This window comes from Carassius gibelio, chromosome A9 (assembly GCF_023724105.1).
Source record: "Carassius gibelio isolate Cgi1373 ecotype wild population from Czech Republic chromosome A9, carGib1.2-hapl.c, whole genome shotgun sequence".
NCBI classification, from domain to species: Eukaryota; Metazoa; Chordata; class Actinopteri; order Cypriniformes; family Cyprinidae; genus Carassius; species Carassius gibelio.
Genome location: NC_068379.1, coordinates 15,638,982 through 15,651,611, shown reverse-complemented (window position 1 = coordinate 15,651,611; position 12,630 = coordinate 15,638,982). Strand labels below are relative to the sequence as shown.

The window sequence follows — 12,630 nt, the reverse complement described above, 5'->3', positions numbered from 1 at the left end:
AGTCAAAATGAATTTAACTATTTAAAATGAATATTTAAAAATATTTTTTTCTTCTCTATTTATTTATTTAGTTTTTTTTATTCTGTGGTGGAAATAAGCTTCTATATACTATATAATAATTTACTGCTTAATATAGTATTTTCCTCATATTTGTAGGAGCACACTTGTCTGTGGAGAGTGGTAAGGAAAATGGCACCAAAGAAAAACATCTACTTTTGGCAAGTTCCAGTAAACATTGGACTTGAACCATTCTTATTTGTTGTCAATATGACATTGGACTCCAGAAACACCATGTTAACAGAAAATGAGAACCAATTACAATCAGATAAGATAGTAAGATTTTTCAAATTCAGTTTGTGCATTTATGTTCAAAATAGGGAAAATAAGAATTCTATCTTGGGATCCAATGAGAATCACCCAGCTGCATAAGCTCCCCTTTCTGCAACACATGAGAACCATGAGTGTTAATGAAGAGGGAGGGACTATCGTTAATTAGCTGAAATCTGTAGAATACAAAAAGACCAAAGGGCAGTATTTCCACATTGTGTTTAGCTGTTAAACAATGGCTGGAAGTTGGTGTTTGGTTCAGATTTTGCTGGTTTGTGCTTTCTGCCATGCTGTTCCACACTGGAGTAAATCGCTTCAGGATGTTCAATCTCTGATGACCCAGCAGTTTCCGCTTCAGAAGCCAGTTCAACAACCAAGTAACCAGCAGTTTCTGGTTCAGAAGCCAGTTCAACAACCAACTTACCAGCAGTTTCCGCTTCAGAAACCAGTTCAACAACCAAGTAACCAGCAGTTTCCGCTTCAGAAACCAGTTCAACAACCAACTTACCAGCAGTTTCCAGTTCAGAAGCCAGTTCAACAACCAAGTAACCAGCAGGTTCCTCAGCAGATTTCGCTTCAGAAGCCAGTTCAACATCTACCTAAACCACAGTTCCCGCTTCAGAAACCAGTTCAACAACCAACTTACCAGCAGTTTCCGCTTCAGAAGCCAGTTCAACAACCTAAACCACAGTTTCCACTTCAGAAGCCAGTAGTGCAGACCGATCCTATTGATAAATGTGCTGTAGCTGATTCTGAGCAGATTCAATGTGGTCTACCTGGCATCAGTGGTGCTGAGTGTGAAGCTATCAACTGCTGCTTTAACGCACAGCAGTGTTACTATGGGAGGACTGGTAAGTGTTCTCTATCTTATTCTGTTCGTGTTAAACTGATTCTCTGCATTAACCTGCTCTTGTACCTTGTTCTAGTAACTGTCCAGTGTATTAGAGATGGTCAGTTTGTGGTAGCGGTGTCTAGAGACGTTACTCTGCCTCGACTGAGTCTGGATTCGGTTCATCTACTGGGTGGAAATGACCCACCTTGTGCTCCTGTGGGGTCCACACCTTCCTTTGCCATATACCAGTTCCCTGTGACCGCATGTGGCACGAGTGTGATGGTGAGCAGCTGCTACTGGTTTTATTCTGCATTTGCTTATGATGGACTGGATGCTGCCACGGTTTCTGTTCACAGGAGGACGGTGGATATGTGGTTTATGAAAACCGAATGACCTCATCCTATGAAGTGGGAATTGGACCATATGGTTCCATCACAAGGGACAGTCATTTTGAGTAGGTGATCTATGACTTGGTGTGAACATTAGTCCCTAATAAATGCTACAAGCTTGCTGTGTGTTGTCCAGGTTCCTCTTCCAGTGTAGATACTCTGAAACTTCTGTGGAAGCTCTGGTTGTGGAGGTCAACTCCGTTCCTCCACCTCTACCAGTAGCTGCTCCAGGGCCTCTCCGGGTGGAGCTCAGACTGGCCAATGGCCAATGTGTCACCAAAGGATGTGCTGAAGGTAAGGTCTTGTCCTGTGTCTGCCTAAAGCCTTTCAAACTTGAGTCCGGTTAAACCCCAGTGTTCCTCAGGTGATGAGGCCTACACGTCCTACTACAGTGACGCGGATTATCCCATCACAAAAGTCCTGCGAGAGCCTGTGTATGTTGAGGTGCACATTATGGAGAGGACTGACCCCAACATTGTCCTGATGCTGGGACGTTGTTGGACGACTTCAACCCCCAGTCCACTCAGTCTCCCCCAGTGGGACCTTCTGATCGATGGGTGTGTATACAGCCGATCTTTATCCCATTAGTCTGCTGGGAGACCCTTTCTAACCTTCTCTTTTGTCTTCAGATGCCCTTACCAGGACGACCGTTATCTGACCACACTGGTTCCAGTGACTGGATCATCTGGTCTTCAGTTCCCAACCCACTACAAGCGCTTTGTTGTGAAGATGTTCACATTTGTAGACCCAGCCTCACTGGCTGCTCTGCAGGAAACTGTATGCCCCCACCCCCCTTACTTGAACATATTTGTATCTACTACTTGTGGATTCTATGACTTGAGCCTCTTTCTTCCCTGTCAGATCTTCATCCATTGCAGTACAGAGGTGTGCCATCCATCATCTGGCTCTTGTGAGCAAAGCTGCACCAGGAAACGTGAGTTCTCGCTTTCTCTTGACAAGAGGTACTGAGCATTTTAAGTGGTCTCACTTCTAACACTTCTCTTTCAGGAAGAGATACTCATATCAAGGCTGTTTCTGGGGAGCAGACTGTGGTTTCTAGTGGAGCAGTTACTCTGGTCATGTAAATCTAGTCTTGAATAAACTTTGCAGAACCCCGAGGTATCTCGTCTATTGGTGTTCTGTAGAATCCGGTATTAAATGCTCGACTTGACAGGTTATATTTTCCCCACACTATTAAACCAAGGCTCCACAACCTTTTGTAAGATCATGCATTCGGAGTCCTTTATCCATCCTCCAGTTGCTAACCTGGAGCAGAACAAGGTTTTTTTTTTTTTTTTTTTTTTTTTTAAAAGGGTTAATTGTAAACCGGATGTTTATCCCATGCAAGAGCACATACACATTTTGCGGGGGAGCAATTGGTGGTCTGGTGTCTTGAGCTGAAACCCCCCACCCCCCCAACTGAGACTTGAATCTGTTAGCTTTAGGTTACAAGTCTGACTATTCAACCATTGGGCTGAGACTCAACCACCACAACTTGTGGGTCATATTCGATGCGTCTGTCAGTCATCCTATTACTATCTGCTTGTATGGGAAAAGATTTGGTTGCAAGATGGGCAGTTGTGAACTAATGGTTTAATACTCCAATAGCAGTAGGGAATGTAGGTTAGGGATCAACTGAACTATGCTCCCTTCCACTTTCAATACACCCAGTTGCTCCCCCGGCACCACAGTGATTGGTGGTTGCAAACGGCACTGGGTAAATTCACTCACTGCTTTTAATGTGCATGCAGTAACTTGGAAGTGTTAAAATTGCAGGACAGTTTCAAGTATGGGTTGCCATACTTTGCCTTTGCTGTCCAGTCAAAAAGTGTTGGTTTTTAGAGTTTTTCTAAGCACTTCTTTCCCACTTCACACGAAAGTGATTGTGGCAAGTAAAATGATTCGCATGTTTAGCTGAGAGGAAAAAATCTTGGAGCCAAACCTTCTGACAAGAAACAAATTAAAATACATATTTCAATAAATTTGAGGCATTTTTATTTCCCCATGCGTAAAAGGCTAACCTGCACCCTGGGGCTTAATATTTTGGGCTATACCGAAGGCAGTGTGACTTGAGAGTAAAAAAAAAAAAAGGTTTCCTGAAAAAGTACTAGACCCCAGCAGGAGCAGGTAATGAAAATATCAACAATTCAAAGTTTTATGGAGTATATTGTATAAGAAAGTGTACTGGGGTTTATTTTTATTAATGCACATAGGCTGTATGTTATAGTATACATTTAAAATACTATTTTGGAGAACACAAGTTGAAATTAAAATTATTTTAAATGTGCTTTATATTGATAAATATATAAAAAATAATTGTACTTATTTAAAATACAATATGTAAAATGTATGTCTAAGTAATAATTATCATAAAGTGCACTTAAGTATGTTAAGACCTAATGTGATTTAAATTGTAATCTCTTTAAGTACACTTAAGTTGCCTTTAGTTTAAACTATGTTATTATCTGCAAATGCACTTTAAAAAAAAGTACACTTTTAATACAATTAAGCACACTTCTTTTTCACAAGGGAACTTTTCGTTCTGGAGGAGGGAAGCAGAATTTAACATGGTGACATGTTATTCCATGACCTAACATCCTGCTTCAGTCTACACCATACAGCAAAGACAACACCAGCCAACACCCCCAGACCCAGATCCTCCAGTTATATGAGTCACATAGACTCTCACCTCTTCCTCTTCTGATTTAAAGGAATAGTTCACCAAATATTACAATTCTGTCATAACGTTCTAAACCTGTAGCTAACATATATCTCCAGAAAATCTGCAACACACGACATTAATTATACTGATTACATTTATATACACCCTATCACAATTTAACCAGGAAAACCATCATAATGACACTTTTTGTCTGTGAAAATGCACTACGTCACTTCATCCAGTAAATGGTGCTATAGGACAGAGCACAGGGGCCGAGGCGCACATCGTTTCCATATTCACTTCAAGACATTACCAAAAAGATCATTATTTGTTCCATAAAAACGTTGTAAATAGTTGTTGTTGTTGTTGGTGGTGTGTGTGTGTGTTTTAATTGTTGTTATATTTGATTTAGTTACAAAGGTAGCATCACTGTTTACTGCAAATATGTATGTTCAAAAGATGTATTATGTAAAACCTCGATTAGCTGGACCAGGTATGTTTGATTAGGGTTGGAGCTAAACTGTGCAGAGCTGTGGCCCTCTAGGAATTGAGTTTGAGACCAATGATCTAGACTGTCTATACTAATGTAAAGTCATCTCTGGTCAGTATTGCTCAATTTCAAAATCCAGAACAAAGCCCCTAAATTAAGTAAATTTGGACATTTGTTGATGTTAGTACCTGATTGATCCTTCAGTGTTACAAAGAATATAATGTGTGCAGGACATACAGAACATACTAGCATGTCTTGTTGACTGTGTTCTTCATGTGGTAATGAAATACCAGCGTAAAAAAAAAGTTGATTTAAGGATTTATTGAGATTTGGTCCCGTTAATGAGTAATGCTACTGACAAAGATCAGACACTCAAGCATAAAGACAAATGACTCATAAATACCCTAATTATTGTTTATGGATAAACACTATGCCACCCATGTAAAAACTCCCGTGTACAATACTGTCAGTGAATCTGGACAAGGCAAGTAGGACACAGTTTACAAAAACATTTATATCACAAATGATTTATCAGCGGTGCTGAATGTGTGCTGCAGCTATTGTTATTGTTTCGAAGGTTCACAGAAAAGCATATGTGTGAAGGTTAACATGGGCACTGTGCATCCCAGTCAGCATTTCATAATAAACATAAAGAAGCTGACCGCATTAGTCAAGGTTCTAAACAATCCCTAAGAGAGTGACTGTCAGTCAGACAGACACAGGTTCATTAGGTGAGTAAGACAAAATAAATGAAGGAGGTTAGAGTCTGAGTAACAGTGATGCAGGACATTCCATGCATGTCATTAAGGCTCAACATTCACAGTTATCGCTATGATGTGGCATCATTATAAGACATTGACATATTTGGCACATCTAGATGGCTAGAAAATGCCATAATGCGTAATTCTCCAGTTTAACTAAAATAAACTACTATTCAAAAGTTTAGGATGAGTATGATTTTTTTTTTTTTTTAAAAAAGAAAGAAATTGATGTCAGTAAAGTATTTTTTTTTTTTTTTTTACAAAGTGTTTCTATTCCAAATAAACTGTTTTCAACATTAATAATACATTGATACATTTCAATATTGATGAAATTACTCTTGAGCAGCAAATTGGCATATTAAAATGATTTTTATAAGAGGTCATATCATGTGACTGGAGTAATGATTCTGAAAATGTATCTTTACATCGCAGGAATAAAGTACATTTCAAAATATATTTCAATAGAATCAATGGAAAAGCAGTTGTTTGTGCAAAAACCTGATGTTATACAGCATGATCTGAAAATTATCTAAAGAGCATTTTGTGCTTAAGTGACTAAAAAACCATGACATCAATGTGTCAAATTACACCCTTATTTGATTAGTCACCTAAAAATAGTTAATAATCGTAATTTTGCTTTGTAGCTTTTGCTTAAGACCGTCTGTTTATTTTTAAGGAAATATGAAATAGATTTGGTGAAAAAGAGAGGGATCTCATGAGAGAGCATTAGATCAGGCCTTCGGTCACATCTGTTGCTGTTCAGCTCCTAATGACTTAACTCAGACATTACACCTAACACACAAACCTGCTTTCTCTTCCTGTATTCAGAGCAGGACTACATGACTTCACTTCTGTCTGAATGCTCTGACTGTTGACACTGGCTCGCAGCTCTGGAGGAAAACAATATTTTAGTTCCTCAAACTCTGGGAACGTGATTTATGAGCAAACCTCAGGGTTGACATCCCAACAGGGAAGAACCACTGGAGCTCCTTACATATATCTGTAATTTTACATGCAACTCTCATCTCAAAATGTCAGCCATGGCCGTGTTGTGTGGCAAGAGAGCAAGGAAATAGTGGCAGTGTGACCACATGGTGGTTACATTTGATTTAGAGAAGGATTTAAATTAACCATGCAAAATTTGACAACAAATATGACTTCTGCATGCACAGAAAAACTGAAAATGTAAAGTCCCCCTGCACGCATTTGATTGGATCGATGGCAGACCACCCACCAGACCTGATTAAATACTCTTAGGGACATCTGGTTTCACAGTAAAGCAACACTGAAATCAGTTTTCAATTAGGTTCAGAAGGCGTTTGCACTTTCCCCATTGCAAACACAGCTGCTCTCTGGAAGCTGAGGCCTTTGACATGTCACCAAACACACACACACACACAACGGCTGGTTTATATTCCCAGTCTTCCTCACTGCAGGTAAAAATCACATACCCACATGTGAAGTAAAAAACAAGCTGCCTTCACAGGAGTCAAAGCATTATATGACAAAGAAATGGTACTAAACAACCTCAGCCCATTAAGCCCCTCGCCCACTCCAGGTGCACGGCCCTCTTAGATCAGAGGCTTCTGTCACCTCATTGCATTAAGTCAGATTTTCCTGTCAGCTGTCAGAGAGTTGCTTGTGTCATTCCCTGCTGTGCTGACATGCTTTGTTAGCATCAAACAAAAAGACCTTAAGATTATAAGAACTAGTTTTTGCACACTTCAGCTTCAGTCTTCATCCCTTCAGTGCAAATATAAAGGACTAAAGGTGTAACTGAATTCTTGAAGGATTAAATGCATGTTGCATGTCACTTCTGTCAGAATGTCATTAAGCAGAGATTACATTATCTGTTAGGTCTATTAGTCTGACTTTTAATTTGTCAGTGTTGTTATTCTGTGTACCCGGTGATGCTATTGGCTGTTTTCAGATGCTGCTGTCATCTTCTAATCTTCCTGACTTCCATTGTTATCCATGTAAACCTTTTTTTACAGATGCATTTGACAGTTATACCCGCATCTTGCTTCTTTTGCTGTGACCCATATATGACACCTAATTCTAAAAACATGGCGCTCCTGCTAATAATTCAACTTTAGACCCCGCAATAGTGTGAACCTGACGAAACTCTTGTCTTCTAGATATATTTCTTGACGAAATCAAATTTGATCGATATCTGACAAAACTTCAGTTCTGTCTGCTGAACTGACTCGAGCTGAATAACATCATCTTTTTAAGAGCTCCATACGGATTAACTGAATTTATTTCATAATTGAGGAACTGAAATGAATCAACACTCAACTGTCTTGAGCTGGACAATGACGCTGTTGTCTTTTTATAGCTGTTTGACAGCAGTTCCAGTTGTATATTTTTTTTGCTTTCACATTTTCTCATTTCAGCGTTCCATTCACAGCCACTGCCTTTCATAATGCTATTACTACCAAACTTTTAATTGGACTCTTCTCATTCACATTGAAACCATCTATGATTTAACAACTTATTTTAAGGGTTAATCAGTGAATCATTTGGCTTCTATACATTTCTAGAGACATGGATTTTGTAGAATTGCAATTTCCAAAATGGATAACCAAGTAAAATTAATTAATGTAACAGTATAAGCAATTTAAAACAGATAAGAATCACAATGTGTGTATAAGAGAGAAAAATTTACACAGAGCAAAAGACAATCAATAAATGTGTGTCAGTTTGAATCTTCACCGTTTTACATTACAGTATGCCGTGTGGGTCTTACTATGGTAGAGACCGTCAAAGTAATGTAAGTCACCCAAGAAAGGAGTAAAACTATACTCTAGATGGACACATATGGAAAAGTGACATCATTTACTGTATTGGAAGCAAACTGTTCTGCACAAAACCTCATGGCAGTGTTATATCTTCATCACACCACACAGATAGTATTACAAACTTTTACTACGGATACTATAACAGTTATTCAAGTAATGAAAAAGTTATTGTTAATAGTACTCAATTAAAAGATCATTGTTGTATTTCAGCAAATAATAGTCTCACTTTATTACATAGATCTTCTGTTTTGAGACGATGATGTGGACTGAAATGATTTATAACCAGTGAAAAGCATTAGATATTGTAGTTTCGAAAGATTGATTAGCAGTGTGATCAGTTTGGATTTTTTGTACACCTTGTGTAAAACATGCACCAAAAGGAGAAAAGACTCAAGCATGACTTGAATGACTAAGCATCAGGACGGGGTCAGTCTCAGTTCTTTCTAGAAGATAGTGTCCAGCGGCTAATTTTTTTATTTAGTCCAGGTCCTGGTGGGATGGGTGTGGTGGGATGTAACTTGTTCAAGAATAATCAAGACGCTCTTGCATTATCAGCAGGCAGTGTTATTGCATCACAATGTATATTTAAAGATCATCATGAAAATGTGCAACCTGTGTCAATACACAAAAGACTAGCATTTCTTGCTTTACTTTATAAACCTCACCTTAATATACAACGTGCAAAACAAGAGTTAAGAGAATTATTGCTCTGGTTAGGTTAGTATTCATCTCTACGTTAAAGAGTTGTATAATTTAGCATTTTCTTCATGGCATCTGACTACATGTAGTAAAAAATTGATGTCAAATGTGTAATGGCTGGCAAAGGCACACTGTTAAAAATATACACTTGAAAATGTCTTTTTCCCTATGAAACAATGCACAGCAAATCCATCATAATGTGCAGGAGGTATGATTAGAACCGGAAAAAAAATTAGGTATTATATTCAATCAAGCGCTCCATAGTCTATCGCTCATGGAGGTTTCTGGAAAAGGCCGGTAAGCCCGGCCAACTCCAACTAGTCAAGCCAATTCTCTTCTCAAATTCGGCATGTGTTCATCTGCTGCACGTCAATAAAATGTCATTACCAAAACCAAATAAAGATCAGTTCCAATCCTCAGGAACTACACGAAAAAAAAAAAAATGTTTACACTGCAAAAGACCACAGCATTTGCTCTGTCTCTGTCCTCCACTGCAGAGGTGCGCTGGACAGGTCCTGCCATGTCCCCCAGTCCAAATACAGGTCGATCAGTGGACTCCTCCGTTGCATGACTTGATACTATGCATGTGGAAATCAGTCTCCACTGGGTGAGAGCGGATGGATTGCTTATAAACAGGATTAGATGCCTAGAAGGAAGACGAGGAGAGAGACGGAGTAGTAAATAGGTCGGATGGGTTGATTGAAATGCACACGGTTAGAATGGCAGAGCGAGCGGAGTCTTTGAACCACAGCCTTGGAATGATGTTATCCAAAAGGCCTCATGGTTTCAATCATTGCACTGTGAGATGGCAGTTCATGCTATTTGCATTTTTGCATTTCAAAATGTTTTGTCACAAGTATTCCAACACTTTAAACTGTCACAAGTATCAGATTTCTATATTTTCTATTACATTTATTGCAGTAGACGGACTAAATCTCACCATCTCATATCGCGCCCGTGAACGTGCACTCTGGAAGCGTGCGAACTCGCGGCGGTCGTGGACGGTGATGACCAGTTTCCAGAGGGCTAGCAGCACAATGCCCATCAACAAGATGCTGCCAACAACTGCCAGGAGCACCGTCATGGCATCTGGAGCTACAGCACATTCTGTAAACACACAAAATACAGAAATGCATGGCCATAATGTATGATATGATCCCATTAGAAACAATGTTTGTATTAGAAATGACAACACTTTTAGTCTGACCATTTCTTCTCTTATACTTCCCAAAGATGAGTGTGCTTAACATGACTCTGAACACAGTTTTTTAGTGAGGTAGCTGTGAAGTGCTAAATCCTGACCTGGCTCTTTAAGCGCGGTGAGCACCGACTGGCCGTTGGCATGTTCAGAGTAGGTGAACTTCATCACACAGTCATTCTCGGTCTTATACACACATTGAACAGTGTTGGAATCATCCGTTTCTGAAACAAAGAGACATTGAGTAAAAAAAAAACTGACTCGGGCAATAAAATGAGAAACGCATGGTGAACCAATAGCATAAACACTGAAATTATTGTTGGACCAGACCCTGCATTCCTCAAAAAGTACCCAGATTAATCAAGAATGTTTAAATGTCGTCATAATTAAAATACCCAACAGACTAGGAAATCTCTCCCTTCTCAACAGTCATTTAACTATGGACCATCTCTCTCTAAAAGAGCTGGAGGTGTCCTGTATGCACATGTGGAGTCCATTAAGGAAGTCAGCTGACTGAAACGGCAGAGAAATGTTGTGAAACATCGAATCCATAATGCCTTCTAATACAATTAAGGGTGACATGGAAAGACCTTAAAGAGTTCACAAGCGTCCTGAATGTTTCACTTCAGCAAAGTCCAGCTTCATATTGCTCAACAATAAACATTCATTCATGCATTCCTAGACACATGTAAAAAAAAAAAAAAAAAAAAAAAGAAAAAATCCTTCTGTAATAAAACAGGTTATAAAAACCCCGGAGAAGTTCTCATAAACTTTATTAACAGCTTTCAGACTTTAATAAAACATTCAGAATTATAAATAAATAAAACAAATGTACAAAAATATAATAAATACAAATAGCTATATACATAACAAAAATAAACATCTAATTGGCATTTTAAATTAGTTGGGTGCCTTTCACATGTTAGTGGTTTGTGGTTTAATAGCAGGGGTTGGGAGGGAGAGCAGTAAACACAGGCTTTCACAGTGGGACACAGAACAGTGTTACTGAGACGTCCAGACTTCCATTCTCCAGATAATAACATAAACAGAGCTGGCCTTGATTCATCATAAACTGTGCTTCACCCTGCTGTGGGTAACACATTCATGACCTGGAAGCACAAACTGTAGTGCTCTAGTAACAGTGGGTCCTGATGAGAGGAACTGCGTTCAACTTTTCTCTATGACTGAATTTAAGGAAGATGTATGTTAAGCAACCAGTGTGGATGAAATGTTTAAGTTGAAGTTGTTGAAGTTTAGTGTTTGCATGTTCAGAGAATGTTCCCATCTCATTACCACTCTTTAACTATTCCCACGCATTACACGGCAAAGGTTAATGAACTCAAATACAAAATAAACAAACTTAAGCCAAACTTATAATCCATCCTTAACCACATGTTTTATTTCACAAGTACAAGTAAATTAACCCTGATGCTCAAATGCGTTTCACTGTAAAGTAGGATCCCACACTACACCATTAACTTTTTGGCAAGTGAAACCACATTTGCACCACTAAGACATTTTTTCTGCTTACTTTAGCGATCCCTATTTCTGCTTTGTCTATTATACCAGCGGTATGAAAATGACAAATGCTGAAATTCCTTCCCTACATGCACAAGCTTTAAATAACATCTGAAAACTGGGTAAAGTTTTAGCATGCCAATCTTTTCTCAAATGAGTCAATTGAAGTACTGTACAGTAAATTGAAAGCGGAGCAGAACTATACAAATAAAATAGATTTGTTCTTTAGCTTAAACAATCCATATATGTATTTGTATCTGAGAAAGAAGTGTGTTTGTGTAGGGTGGAGATATACAGTGTTAGAGAAGCCACCCCAAAACATCATTCAGTGTGTAATGCGGTTTTGAGTGTGCACTCACTGAGTGTTTCCACGGTGATGATCTCATCCTTGCACATGCGCTGACAGGTCTGGTTATCGGCCAGTCTCCCCGAGTTAAAGAGACGACACTCGATGCATTCCCTGAGAAAGATTCAAATACAACTATCACAATACTGAAAAAACTGACAAGACTGAATCTAAACAAAAGTCAGTGATGAAGCAAAGACATCTGCCAGTCAGCACTGAGGAGTCTAATGGAGACCACATGTTGGTTTATGTAGTGCAAATGACAACTCTGCTGACATATCTTGGGGCACGCAACCTAATACACTGTTCAGACAGAATAGAAACAGCATTTAAACATACATGCTAATGTTAGAGTTCAATTGTTTAAGAATTGCTTTCTAGAGGATTATGCATATGCTTGTGTGTGTGTGTGTGTGTGTGTGTGTGTGTGTGTGTGCAGTATTGACGGCATAATAGACTATTTTTGACTGGTGCAATATTTGAAAATCGATAATTATTTATTCATTTATTTTTATTACATTTATATCTGAATTTATGTCAACCTATAGACTTTCAAACATCAAAATGTCATGAATTAATGTGTATTTGTGTACAAAATGTCATATGA

At 38.8% G+C, this 12,630-nt stretch overlaps 2 protein-coding genes across 4 annotated transcripts in view; one reads left to right on the top strand and one right to left on the bottom strand.

Annotated features, from left to right (window-relative positions):
- Window positions 1–536: 536 nt before the first annotated feature.
- LOC128019740 (zona pellucida sperm-binding protein 4-like) lies at window positions 537–2,666 on the top strand. Its single transcript, XM_052605924.1, has 8 exons — window positions 537–1,178; window positions 1,254–1,441; window positions 1,516–1,613; window positions 1,685–1,842; window positions 1,913–2,105; window positions 2,178–2,325; window positions 2,410–2,482; window positions 2,557–2,666. The coding sequence occupies exons 1-8, from the start codon at window positions 563–565 to the stop codon at window positions 2,631–2,633; spliced, it is 1,551 nt and encodes a 516-aa protein (XP_052461884.1). The 5' UTR covers window positions 537–562; the 3' UTR covers window positions 2,634–2,666.
- Window positions 2,667–8,284: 5,618 nt separating this feature from the next.
- Window positions 8,285–12,630, bottom strand: part of LOC128019734 (integrin beta-5-like) — a 30,033-nt gene continuing 25,687 nt past the window's right edge. For all 3 annotated transcript variants that reach the window (XM_052605909.1, XM_052605910.1, XM_052605911.1), the window contains 4 exons: window positions 12,037–12,137; window positions 10,264–10,383; window positions 9,902–10,068; window positions 8,285–9,607 (listed from right to left, as the gene is read on the bottom strand). In XM_052605909.1, the coding sequence (XP_052461869.1) occupies window positions 9,509–9,607; window positions 9,902–10,068; window positions 10,264–10,383; window positions 12,037–12,137 (487 nt within the window). In that variant the 3' untranslated portion in view covers window positions 8,285–9,508. The remainder of the gene's footprint in view (window positions 9,608–9,901; window positions 10,069–10,263; window positions 10,384–12,036; window positions 12,138–12,630) is intronic.

Excerpts from the sequence above, each read along its gene's own strand:
- LOC128019740 (XM_052605924.1), top strand. The coding sequence starts at position 563 with ATGGCTGGAAGTTGGTGTTTGGTTCAGATTTTGCTGGTTTGTGCTTTC. Across the intron at positions 2,106-2,177 it reads TGGGACCTTCTGATCGATGG|ATGCCCTTACCAGGACGACC; the intron begins GTGTGTATACAG and ends TTTTGTCTTCAG. Across the intron at positions 2,326-2,409 it reads TGGCTGCTCTGCAGGAAACT|ATCTTCATCCATTGCAGTAC; the intron begins GTATGCCCCCAC and ends CTTCCCTGTCAG.